General features: G+C 36.4%; 1 protein-coding gene across 3 annotated transcripts in view; it reads right to left on the reverse strand.

Annotated features, from left to right (window-relative positions):
• Positions 1-14,248, reverse strand: part of LOC117230820 (ras-related protein Rab-32) — a 57,587-nt gene that overhangs the window by 17,166 nt on the left and 26,173 nt on the right. The window contains exon 1 of one of the 3 annotated variants that reach the window (XM_033488661.1): positions 1,195-1,883. The exons of the other annotated variants lie outside the window; for them this stretch is intronic. Within the exon in view, the coding sequence (XP_033344552.1) occupies positions 1,195-1,534 (340 nt within the window). The 5' untranslated portion in view covers positions 1,535-1,883. Of the gene's footprint in view, positions 1-1,194; positions 1,884-14,248 lie in introns of those variants that run through there. 3 annotated transcript variants of the gene reach the window in all.

The following is a 14,248-nucleotide window of genomic DNA, read 5'->3' on the forward strand; positions in this document are numbered from 1 at the left end:
AGAATTTGATAACTGAATGCCAAGTCACCCGAAGCTAATTGAGATTGAGATAGGCCATGAATTACGATGACGACGAAATTCAAGGAGGATCTCTGAATTTGTTACACATAGTCATCTATTCGAATGATCGAAATCGTGGTTCTCACGGTTGTTATAACTTTCGTGTATCAGATTCGTATCAGACGTTATGTAAATTGGTCTTCAAAGGACGAGCTGGTTCTATAAATCCTTTGTAATTAACGAGAGCTCGTTGGCTTTCAGTAATTGCCCAGCTACCGTGTAGCTATTAAGAAGATTAACATCTTAAGGAATCTGTTCATAGATCCAGAACAGTGTCCTGCCGATTACTTTACGTGTCGAGTATCACAGCGATTAAAATCAGTGTCTGAACAACGGGCAGGAAACTCTATAATCTATTGTTGCTAAGATAAGGCAATTTTATTTTAAAAATCAATAAAGTAGAATATAAATAGAGTAGAGTGTAAACTCTAAAAAGGCACATACGGAAGACTTCAAATATTTTTACAAAATAAGTTCATAGAAATCTATCGATAAAAGTAAAGATCGACGATTAAGAGAAACAAGTAGAATGAAGTAGAAAAAGAAACCACATACCGCTCGTGAATAATCATTTGACGAAGCCTTAGAACAACCGTAACCAGTCACCACCAGTTATCTCAATACTAATCAGCATAACCTCGATAGAAACCAATAAAACAACGTCTACGAATTCTAATTTCTCCAAACTTTGCCAAACTTTGTTAACAAAATCGAGATTTTGAAACAAACACGAGCTGAGAACACGTCGAGTAGATTAATCCATAACCAAACAGACGTTTCTATTTTTATCATTACTACAAACAATTTTCTACGTTGCTTGGCGATCTACTGCTTTTAAATCACTGTGTAATAAAAGTTAATCTATCAGTTCGATAAAGATTATCGAAATTATTGCAAATTTGCAAACTCTCCTCTACGTAAATACCAATTACAGTCGATCTGTGTCTAACGCAGAGAGACACGACCCTGAGAAAAACAACCCTTCGAACAACACGTAACCTAAAACCAGGAAGAAAAGAAGAAGAACTTCAGCAACCACAAGAATAAACTTCCCATAACCACAATCCTGTTCGAGCGCAAACAACTCAAAGAGAGAGAGAGAGAGAGAAAGAGGCGCAAGCCAAATAAATAAACCTTTTTCCTCGACATCCAGCTCAGGCTCGGCAGCCGATTCGTCCAGCTGCCTGTTCTTCCTCCTAATCTTGAACAATCCTCCCTCCTTCCGGAAGCTGCTCTTCAAAGCTCCGAATCTTCCCTTTTTCTTATCGTCTGCGGCCGGTGGGTCACCGGTGGCCACGTTCGTCGTCGTTCCAACGCTCGTGACCGTGTCTACGCTGGAGCTGCTGTCACCTACGGTCACGTATTCGCCGGAAGTGCTACACGCGAACCTGTTCCGCTCCTCTTCGGACGAGGAGCGCGCGATCACCGTGTCCGGCGAGCTTCCGCCCTCGTTTGCGCTCTCGTTACGATCCATCCTCGTAGAAGGGGCGAAGAAAGTGGTAGGAGTATAACGTATGTAGCGTACGTTTGCACACCGGTGTCGATTTTTAACGACGTTTAACGATCCACAACGACGGATTCTTGGCCTGATGATTTTGTGTCTCACTCTGTCAAGGCACGAGCCAGTCCACGGGCTGGCTTCCTACGCCAAACGCGGAAACCTTAGAACAACCGCCTTTCTAGGTCCGATCAGGCCGGCCGCCGGATAATCCGACACGTTTCCCCCTCCTTTCTCTATTCTTTTTATATGTTGCTGTTTCAAAGAACGAATACGATGTCTGTTCAGGGAGGAGCTATGGCGAAAAAGTAAGAGAGGGAGGGACAGTGAGATTTGTAGGTTGAGATTCATTCGCCTTTTCATAAAAGAATGAGAACCACGTTAGATTGATTAATAAGTTAGTTAATTCATTAATTTTCGTAAGAGAATCTACTGTTAAATATTCCAAAATCTTTCCCTTTTTATCCCATTTCTTTGTTTCACATTTTTCGTTCGAAAATTTGCATACAAGTCTTTTTACATTTTTTAAACAATGGGTTTCCCTTTTAGTCGTCTTTTACGACACGCAGGGATTACGTTGGTTCTGTTCTTGTTCCGAAACCGCAGACGATGTTATTAATATATATTAGAAATGTAATCATACATTGTGGGCAAACTATGTATAGTTTAATTAAGGAGAGTAAAAGAGAATGTTTTCAATGAAAGTTCTATATAGGAAGGGGAAATATCGGGAACCTAACTGCCACCATATTGGCATTTGTTTGAATTTTATATTTCCCAATTCCATATGATAGAATAAAATTCCATACGATACAACTCTATTTATCGAAACGAAATTTTAGTCAGCGTCTGATTGTATGTCGACCGAATCTACTTGTTCGAACGTGGTGCCGACTGAATCTACTTATCTGAATGTAAACTATTGACTGTTCTACTTATCTGAATGTAAACTACCCACTGAATCTACTTATCTGAATGTGAATTCCTACTGCACGAACTAAACGTTGTAGATACAATGCAACTTTACCTATTCGCACGAAATTCTAGTTTCTGTCCGATTATGTATCGATTGAATCTACTTGTCTGAACGTGGATCGCTGTTTGAATTTTCTCCTGCACGAACGACAAATTATAGGTACAAAATGAAACTCTACTTACATATCGAACAAAATGTTATTTAGTGTCTGACTAAACGATTTCCTGTGCACCGAATCTACTTATCTGAACGTGAATTCCCATTACGTGAGAAAATTTGAGGCAATGCAGACAGTCGGTCGTTGCTTATACTACGTGAATTATGTGCATTTTATTGTTTGTTCCCTAACGTGGTCAGATGAATGTAATTATACGCACGGATACGAGTTGAAGTTTCTTATTATTTTCCTTTGTTATTTCGTACATATCTGTTCTGACTGTAATTTCAAGTTTCTACTTTCTTGCACTTGAATGATTAATAGAAAAGCTATGGGTGTTGGTTGAAAGCAACGCCTTGTAGGTTCGATAAACCGTACAGTCGAATGGAGATGAAAGATAGATACCAAGTGAAACGGAGAAGCCTGGGAATCGCAGGATGAAGTAGAATTCGTGATTTGTTTTCTGGGCACAGTGGTAGAGGGTTTCTGGGTTCTTCGACACACCGTGTGACATTCCAGGAGAGGTCATTGATCGGACATTGTGTATGAAATATTCAAATCGACCACTGTCTTGGTACATGTATCTCAACACGTGAAATCAATATTTTATCCTCTGAAGTTAAATTCCAACTTTCAGGATTTTGGTCCTCTGTTGTGGCTAAGTTTCCAAAATCGAGTGAAAACAGAAAGTAAATTTGTTGAAGATATCGTAGCAGAATATTCGTTTTACGATTGTTACATTATTCCAAACGTTCAAAATTAATTTTAGATCTTTACAACTGTAACTATTATGAAATATCTTTAGTAAAATTAGAACTGAGAACTTTCTTACTGTTGACTAAATGTTTCAAGTATATCAGCGGAGATTTTAGCTTCGAAAAAAAATACTTGCAGAGGTTCTTCTCCAGAATCCAACTTTCGAATATTGAATACTGTACCGCATACAGTTTCCCCGAATGGAAAATTGATTGGAGGAATCTTGACCCCTATCTCTATGTAAAAGTTAAGGGGCTGTAAATGAGTCGAAATATTGCTCGGTACTTTTTACACGGAACAGCAACTGAAGAGTCTGTTTGAAGAGTCGGAGGAATAATAAATGAATGAATCTATAATGAAACATCTGAAATCTGTCCGTGTCATAGATTCTACGAGAATCTTGCCATCGTTTTTCCTTACGAAATTTAATCATCCAGTTAGAGAGATATTAATACTTCACGCATTACAAGACCACGTGTTTCGTAAGTGATATGTCTACGTCTAGATTTCTTGTTTATTTCGTATCAATTCACCATTGTATCGCTGTATTTTATTGCTCTATATTCTAGTTGTATCTCTATGGATCGCTGGTGCCAAATATTCTACCCGTATCGATCAATAATTCCAAACTCCGAAGTAACAGGGACAAGCCAAAATTTCTTTCCTCGTAACCAAATGAAATTCCAGTTACGCGTAAAGAGGATGACAAACCGACGATCCAGTCACCCAGCTCGATCCACGAAGCTTCGATGGTACGCAACCTTCCTCGAAGGTGTCCACCGATGGAAATCTTTCAGGAATTCGATCGGTTCGATCATTCATCGTAGCGCGCACTTCTCATCTCGCAAGAGCGTGTACGCGTGCGCCCGCACTTGGAAAGCTTCGCGAAAGCACTTCAAAAGAATGAAACTTGGGAAGAAAGAAAAATTCGCTACTCGAAAGGGGAAGGGAAACGAAAAATAAAAATATTGAGAAAAAGAAATTGAGGATAAAAAAGGATCGATGTTTAGAGGAAATAAAAATGAAAACACATGAGAGATGAAAGAAGTCGCTGTTTGGGAGAAATTAAGACGAACAGGTAGAAGATAAGACGAATCGCTACGTATGCAAAAAGAATAGAAATAAAAAGACGTGAAAGGGAAATCGAAAGAGATTCACGACACTGCTGGTTGTATGCGCGGAACCACACTAAAAGCTCGCGTAAAAATGCCTAAAGGAGGACAATACACGGAGGAGGAGCATGATGGTGCCCCTCCACTTGTACGCGAGAACGCATTTGTTCGCGCGTTAACCAGCCTCGAGACGAGTTTTCCGCGCGTTTCTTGCTCTCTTCCTCCCTGGCTAGACGAGATCCATGGTACCGTGACAACACGTAGGCGTAACACGAGCGCCGAGTTGGGACCTAGCGCGCGGTTAGCCGCAAGACCCCGTCATGCCAGTATCGTCCCCTCACTGCTTACGGTTCGGCTCCACCTCGACGAACAACTAGCACGTTACGTAACCGCTCGATTTTGTAGAATTAATTGTTTTGGGTTACATGGAGCGTGATTTGCCTTTTGGTTGCTGGCAGGTCCTGTTTACGTGGAGGAATTTTCTCCAAGTAGAATGGGTAGAATGCGAGGCAGACAGACATTAGGAAAATTGTGTTCAAACTGCGAAAAGTATCGTGTCAGATTCGGAGGATGCGAAATTGAAGTTTCGTGAATTTTGGTTGCTGGTAAATTTTGCTTGTGGTACATGGTGGAATCGAGAAAAAGTAGAATAGATACAATGTAAGGCAGACAGAAATTAAGAATTTCGAATTGTGAAAAATATCGTATTGGATTTGGAGCACGTGAAATCTATATTTTGCAATATAATTCAAGGATTTTGGTCGATAGTGGCTTCTGTTCGACAGCGGAATGTAGTAGCGAAAGTAGAATAGGCGCGACGCGAGCCAGACACAAATAAATCAGGATTTCTGGAAACTACTACATTGGATTCGAAGCATGTGAAATTTCAGTTTTGTAATAAATTTCCTGAATTTTGGTTGACAGTAGCTTCCGTTTGGCACATTGGTACCATTTCGTTCGTTTGGTACACAACGGTCGGAGTAGAATAGGCACAACGTAAGGCAGACAGAAATTAAACGCTTGAAATTGTACGAACATTAGATTTGCAGCACGCGAAGTTGATATTTCCAGTGAATTTTGTGGATGTTGATAGATAGTGCGAGTATGATTTATTGTAACAGCGTACAGATTTTTAGATGTTTATTATTGTTGATTTGTAGGAAGATCATTGCTATTTTATGAATGGCGATAGGAGGAACCGGTTTGAAGCTTTTGGACAGTTTGTTCGTGTTAAGTAAGTTGATGTTTTTGAGCAGTTTGTTCGTGATAAATGGAAGAATTATTGACAGTGGAATAATTGTTGAGGTTTGTGGATTCCAATAGGTGGGTTTCGGTATGTCTGGTATTTTTGAATATGTTCGTGTTAAAACAATCATTGGTGTATGATAGGTAACTGGAAGAGAATCAAGTGAAAAGGTATGATATTGGTAATGCGACAGGATTGCTGATCGAATTTATTCATCAAAACTATAGGGAGAAAAGATTGAAATTCGAAAAATCTAAAATTGGTTGATGAAGAAGAGTTAAGGAGAAGAGAATCAAGTGAAAAGGTGTGATATTGGTAATGCGACAGGATTGCTGATCGAATTTATTCATCAAAACTATAGGGAGAAAAGATTGAAATTCGAAAAATCTAAAATTTGTTGATGAAGAAGAGTTAGACTGCCTTAATGGGATTTAACGTTTGAAATTTATTTAACTTATATTCTAGAGGTTAAAGATGGTTGTCAATTCAGATTAAGATTGTTTTGAATAAATGAAGCAATTCTTAGAACTGATTGATACAATAGGAAGATAAGATACATGAAGTAGACTACGTATTGGAAAGATATAAAGAGAATATGAGTCAGTTGATCAAATTGATAGCGAGGTATTGAGTAACCGAGCTATTCGATCGACCATAGCTATCTTCTCTCTGAATCTGTAATCTCGTGACTGTGACTACACACTGAACTTGATATCTAAATGCTAAAAATATATCGATTGCTTTTTCAAGAAAATATACTCATCTTTCAGCAATAAAATTCGCTGAAACAGATATATCTGATACAAACATCTAAGATGAACACGTTTACACGATGTTCACGATTAAACGAAACGTTCTTTTGGATGCGTAACACCCAAGGATTAAGAATGATTAAATAAGCTTCGCAAGTGTATTAACTTTTGAATGATTATTTCCCTTTAAATGCGATAAAAATAGTATCATAAGTCTATGTTTATCTTTGTTTATCAAAATATTCATGATAATAAGATAAGGAAATCAACGTTCTCGATATAAAAATTTTCTGATAATCTCATCTTAACTTAATCTCGCCAAACGTTAAACCTTCCTTGGGTGTTGGTAATTACTTTAAAATTACAGCAAAAGCAAATATCAAAATCATATTGTACTCTCGCAAAGCTTACACGTAACGAAAATATCAACAAATTTCCTGCCGCGATATAATCGCTACAGCAAACATTTGCATTTTGTTTTGTATCTCGGACGACGATCAATGATTTTCTTTATAGAATAATAGTTCTGCTCTGTTTAATGCACAGACACAGAGACGATAATAGAACCCGTCTTATGCGAAACAGCATCTTGCAGTCACTTTTCATGCACTAATTACGTGTCGCCGGCTGGCGTGCTGCAGGCCACTGGTAATTCCGTTAATTAATTAACAGCGAACCAGGGATGAGCCAGTGATAAAGTTCAAAATCGAGCTCGCAACAAAATGGACGAGTTCGGATCTAACCAGAGGGAGATTAAAACTGATTTCTCTTCCCCTAATCTTAATTGACAAACGCACGCCAATCTTTCTAATTGACCAAAAGCATTATCTGCTTTCTTCTTCAGATTTATTATTTCGTTATACAATAGTCGTCAACTATATTGATATTTTTATTAACGTAACTGCTGGAAGATTTATTTCTATGGATGTTTTGTACGCTATTTTATATTGTACACTATTTTTGCATCTTTCGAAATCTTTCAATTTCTTACAAATCTGCATACGTGTACATCCACCATCTCGTTTCCAGTTTTCTCCTTCTCTCCATGTTGACGTGTATACTCGTCGTAGCTTGTATTTATTTACGCACTCCATGACCTAACCCCACGACCAAAGACACGCTCTAAGACTAAATTCCCCAATTAACTGGTTATATAATAATAATAAGAAAAAAATAACACTCAATTGTTGAAAATAATTTTGACAAGAATAAATCAGATTATTGCCGCTGAAACAAACCGAGTCCCACTGAACCGGATACCACGAAAGGGACATTCGGCGCGTAAAGCCATCACCGGATCACGAGATTGCAGATCCTCCGTGAATCCGCGTGGAATTCGCGGGTTACATAAGTTTCTAAGCGTGCCACATACCATCGTGTATCCTCTCACCGCGCTTATGTAAACCGCTCTTAAACGCAACCGGTGTAAGACGGAGCTGTAGACGTTATTATCAGGTCGGATCGTAATTTTCTGGCCACGGTTGCTCATTATTGGCCAAGGTCGTGGTCGTTTGTCAACATGTTCGTCGTAATTACTGCGGAAGACTTTAGCCCATTAACCGAGGAAGATCAATGAACTCGCTCTACCTGTACAAACCAGTGGTTGGTGTTACAACTATTGGGATGGCAACTAAGTGATTGCGGATTTTGTCATTAGGTGGTATTGACAAAATCCGCAATCACTTAGTTACCAACCCAATAGATACTTGGCTATTCGATTCTTCGCTTTCCGCAGCCGGTATACAAATTCAAGCAAATCTGAGAAATTTACTTGATCATTCGTGTCCTCGAAATTATATAACGATTTAATAGGAAACGCAGTATTTGCAGGCAAAGGTACGAAAGCAGGTTTAGTCAACGTATTTTTACGATCCGGTCAGCCTGTTTTTCCCATTCGAGTCATGTAATTAGCTTCATCGATTAGCGATCGTTTGCTTGGTCTGTGCGACGTATCAAGGACGATGGAGCATCGTACATCCTTTAAGGACGACCTCGATGTCTACGATTCTCCCGTCATCGTCATCATTATGTCGTCGTTCTCTCGCGGGGTGCTTTATGTAAGATACTGGTTTTCTTCGCGGTTCTGAAAAATTCGCACGGCCTCTATGGTCGCCACGCCATATGAATTCTGCGATTATCACGCGACAGCCAGGACGAATTTTTCTCTTTTTTTCTTTTCGATTCTTTTCTTTCAATTGCCTTGGATCTGATTTATAAATCGAAGTGGATGCTGAGATTTTAACGATAATTTGCCATTTGTTTATTTACGAAAGGAAGCTTATATTGTAAAATAAAAAGTACAGAAAGACACCATGATTTTATAAATTTACATTTAGTAAGAGCAATATCGTGTACGAAATATTATAAATATCGCACGTATTGCATATAAATAATTGTAAATATTGTATAAAATACAGGACAAATGTTATCAACATGGTAAAACATTTATAGTACAAATGTTACTAAAATTCACAGTTTTTTTTTTTTTATTTAGTTGTTTACATTCACAATTTGTCCGATTTGGACATTTGGTAGAATAAAATTCACAGTGTATCAATTTTACACTTTCTTTCATTCGCCACTGTATTTTCATACGAATTTAAATTGCGTTTTTCTTGCTTTCTGTGGATTAATCGATTATTTGACTTTCACGTAGTTTTTCATCTTTTAAAATTCATTTTTGTAAACGTGAGAGGATTTTGTAATTTCAGGTTGAAAGTGTTCGATCTTCTATATTTTGAATGTAGTCCATATTTTTACTTCATACGTAGCTCAGTCGTACATTGCTCAAGCTTCACATGCTTTTTAACTTTTAACGTAAGAAAAACGCCATTAGGTCAATAATAAAAGACAACAATAATAAAAGAACTTGCAGGATTAATAATCGTGCTATCTTCTTAAAATGTTCGCAGTTACTTGAGCCATATAATAATCGACATATTAATCAACACCGTATATAGATCAATTTTGTTAATTTTCAGAGTTTCTAACTGTCCTTTTACAATGACAAATGATTTTGTCGATGCTAACAAATTCTCTTGATAAACTAATACGAATTTTTATATCAACTTGTGATTGTAAGTTAAGATAGTAGAAACTAGAGTTTCTACATTTAAAGAGCAACTTTTTTATCGCACCAAGCTAGAAAACATCGAAGGACGAAATTAAAACTTATAATTTCCAGTCTGTTTACGAGAAATCCTTTTTCCACGTTAATCACGAAGATATGAATTTTAATTTGCCTTCGTAACGAAGATCGAACAACGCGTCACGTAAACGATTATGCAAATCGACACAGAAACAACAATCTTTCATCCCCATATGAAGATGTTTGTCAACGATCCATCGACAGCGTACTAATGGCAGAAGCTTATTTCTACGTGAAAAACAACGATCGTTTTTAAGATTACAGACAAGTTGATCGATCAAATGGTAAAATTATGCGACGCATAATATGCATATTGATCACGCAACAATATGTGTACGATGAAAGGAAACATGGAAAATGAACATATTAAATCTCGAAATGCCGCGTGTTCCTTTGAATTTGATTTCAATTGTAAAACAGTATGCCTTGCGAATAGAATTCCTAGTTAGTCGTGAAACATCGTACACAACTATGAATTATTGTTAGATAATTATGAATATGTGAATCGTAGGTAATTACGGATAATGTGTTTATCGTTTACGTTGTTATTTATTTTTAATGAAAATAAATGTCAGATTTATACAATCGAAGACTTTTGATATGAAGTTACAAAGCATTTTCGTATTTGAAAAATGAAATAATTATTATTATTATTACTGTCAATTATTATTATCATTATCTGTTTATCGTAGTGAGCCTGAAAGCCTGGCACAGTCTATGCTACAAATGTGTACATTTAATATAATTCAAAAAAATAAAATGACAGATATTTCAATTTCACGAAATTGAAGCATTGTCCTGTAAACTTAAAAAAAGGACATACGAGCACTATAGTTTGTACACTATGTGAAATCAAAAATATCGTGTTTGAAACAAGATAGAGAGAGCTCGTAACTTCCTAAAGTATGTGAAACATGCAAGATAATATTTTACAAATTTCAAGATACGCGTTTTTCAGTACACAGTTACAGAAGTTAGAAAGTTCGTTTATAAAGCAAAGAATCATGGAAATTTGTCAAAAGAATCGCAAGATATTAATAAGAATAATTATCGCAGATGTCGATGATGCTAGAGACATTTTCGACAGTTGATTAATTTATCGTCAAGAGAGAAGGTTTCCAAGTCAACGCGCTTGAAATGAAGAAAAGAAATGTTCTAAGGAACAAACGATCGATAGACCACGATGATCGCCGTATGGCCCATTAATTCGCCGTGTTATGTCGATCAAAAGAAGAATTTCGAGCCTGACGATATTAATTAGACGGTAAACTAGAGTAATTATGGATTTATACGAGAAAACAGAGTTCCCTTTCTCTTCGTGAAACCGTTCGTGATCAACAGTGAAAATTACGATTCGAGAAAGAACTAAAGTCTTAAAAGTCTATATTTTGTGATATCCAGAAAATTCGAATTTTTATGTTCGAAATCCAAAATTCTACGAAATGTCGTGCAAAAGTTTCCATTCCATGAAATCAGTGCGTATGGAGCAGCGGCTCTTTTCGTTCGATCTAGAGAATTTTGTATTTGAATCGAAATCCTGTGTGACTATGAAACAAATTATCGAAGAAAATATTGAGATTGCGAATAAAATGGACACAAACAGCTGAATAGCAAAGAATACGTTTCACTTGGTTTAACAACCGTTATACCACTTATCGATCCATCCAAACCATTTAACCTTTTAAGGCTTATTAGCTTTGAAACCCTGACCCGAAGAAATCTTTGATCCAGATTCGCAAGTCTCACGAAACTTGGAACACTATTAGGTATTAATGCTGTCTACCTGCAATCAGCCTGCCATTTGCATCGGCGCAATTTCACTTATAACAGTTGCAAATTACACTCCTCGAAATATATTCTTTTGATTCTACGAATTACCAGCAGTATACAGTTGGTTATACAACTTTTCTAAAATTAAAATCTAGACTCTTTAAGTAAGAATGTAAACGTAAATATTTTCCAAATTTTCATTGGACTTAATTTTATTATTACTAAAAATTTCAGCCAACGTCCGTACGATATTTTCTTTTATACTTTAAACATTTTATTTATTATTTATCATGTATCATCTATTTATTTTTATTTTTATTAAATAACAATATTTTATTAATCTTAACGATAAGGAGAACTTGTATCGTATATTTCTTTTAAGTAAGCAAAATCACTGAAGTTATTTAATTGAAAATAAGTCAATGTTGTCATTCTCTTCTTTCGTTTATTTTGCAAAATTAATATCGTTTCCTCAAAGAAAAATTATAATCGCAAATCCTGTTTTTCAAAGTCGGCAGGCAAAAAAAAAAAAAAAATACACGGCTCAGTTTAAACTTTCGGTCATACAAAAACACAATGAAACTTATTTTCATGGCTTTACTTTATTATATTTACCAATTTTAATTAACAGACTATAATAGGTATAAGCCTGGATAGAATACAATACAATACAATACGCTACAAATTTTAATGAATCATTAGCTCGTTGCTAAAGTTTCACTCCATATAAGAAAATATTAAAGTGAATTTTGCAAACTTATAATTATAATATCAAACAAATTATAATATCCATATTCCCATCACATTTTCACCTGACTTTGCTACGACAAACTTTTACCGCGACGATTACAAAGCAAATGATAAAAATGATTTTGGAAATCGGTCGATTGAAATCTAATTGTGGACGCAATTCCCTCGCGACAGCAATGTCAGGGAATTATCTCCAGGGAACAGGGACGAGTGTTGTAATCGCAAATTAACGAGGATTAACACTCGCAAGAACCTACACCTACGTTACGTATGTATTGGAACGTACGATGTACGATTGACGTTCTACAAGTTGAACAAAATGACGAATTCTCTATAAAAAAAAATCTATGCAATTCAAAGTATACGTGATTGATGAGCAAATCTGATGAAAAGGGCAATGTTGTTCAAATTTTCGATTTCAATTCATTTAATTGTATATTTTTCTTCAATAATTTAACGAATAAAGCGAATATTATAATATTTTTTCAGTAAATACAAATGCACATGGAATAATAAAAATATGATTTTTCATGGAATTAACTTTTTTTTTTTAGCTTGTTTTTTGATAGAAGCCGAAGAAAAGATAGTGGTTTTATAAATACATATATGACGTAACGTTTCATCAGAATTATGATTAGACCATTTTGTCCGATTAATCTGACGAGAAAGATTCTGTAAGTAATCTCCGAATTGAAGAACGAAAGCATGCAAAAAAGAAAGAGTGTAGCAGAAATAAAGAACTACGAGCGATTATTTACGAACGAGTTTATGTAATTTTGATATCCGGCTGCATATCTTGGAAACAGCGGCAAATAAAATTATGCAACATTCAGATAACGTTATCAAATAGATTGAATTAAGGTGATAGCTTTAATTCGAAGAAGATTCGTGAGATTTCGTTAATCGCACGATGCCCGATGCTAATTTCATAATAAAACTCAAATTAGCTCTCTCGTTGTCAATCGCCGAAGAAATTATTAAAAGTAGTTTCTCGATTATTTATCATAAATTTAAGAAAATATCTCTACAACAGCCTAATTTCATTCGCCACTCGGCATCTACGTTCTCGCAATGACATCTCAGCGCACCGTACAATTCCAATTCTCAATGAAACCTTAAAATTCTATTTTTTTTTTTTTTTTTTTTTTGTTTCTCATGTAATTTTAGGAATCTCAAGAATTTAAGAAACCTTAGGAATTTTATGTCAATCGCGTTTTACCGCAGAATTAAAAAAGAAACAATTAGATCGCTAGATTTACTCGGAAATAAATACCTGAGCATCTCGCACACCAAAGTTTCAAATTAACCATGTCGTAGTGACTTTCCACGTTTATCTGACACGTGTTGACGCTATATTTTACCCTATATTTCTACGAACACAAAGCGTCTTAGAACAGACAGATGAATTTTTGCAGAATGAACTACGTACAGTCACGGTGAAAACTTACATTCTCGCGACGATAATGGCGATTCGTCTGTTCGCGGTTCGACAGCAACCAAGAGAGAAGGATGGCTGGCGGTGAAAGCTCTGCTAAAAGATTGACAGTAAGCCAAATTACGAGCGACGTGCAGCCTCGTTGCTTCCAAGGGGAGAATCCTATGAATATCTGAGACTGTTGACTGACGAGACATCCTACAAGTTCTGTCTCGTTACTCTACGCTACTGTCCTTTTCTCCAGGCACACGCATTCTTATACAGGGTGTCTCAAAGTAAATCAGATCACCTAAATATCTGCCTTATTTACGATTGTACGAAGAACCTTCTACGGGAAAAGTGAAGCAATCTCAAGGTTATCGGTGTTTCTTTAAAGGAAATCTTACATTTTCTTATCCATCGATTGATGTGTCTTTTTCTCATTCTCAAAAGTATCAAGATACTTGTTGTGCGTGAAGACAATTCGTTCGAAAGATACTTCGATCTCGATTTTGTGAAGTTTGACGTACGAAGAGGACGTATGAAAAAGACGTATGGAAGGAAAGACGGAAAACGATAGTCCTGCGTTCATTTGGTGAAATTAAAATG

The sequence above is a fragment of the Bombus vosnesenskii genome, unplaced genomic scaffold (assembly GCF_011952255.1).
Source record: "Bombus vosnesenskii isolate JDL3184/JDL3185 unplaced genomic scaffold, Bvos_JDL3184-5_v1.1 scf7180000013267, whole genome shotgun sequence".
Classification (NCBI taxonomy): domain Eukaryota; kingdom Metazoa; phylum Arthropoda; class Insecta; order Hymenoptera; family Apidae; genus Bombus; species Bombus vosnesenskii.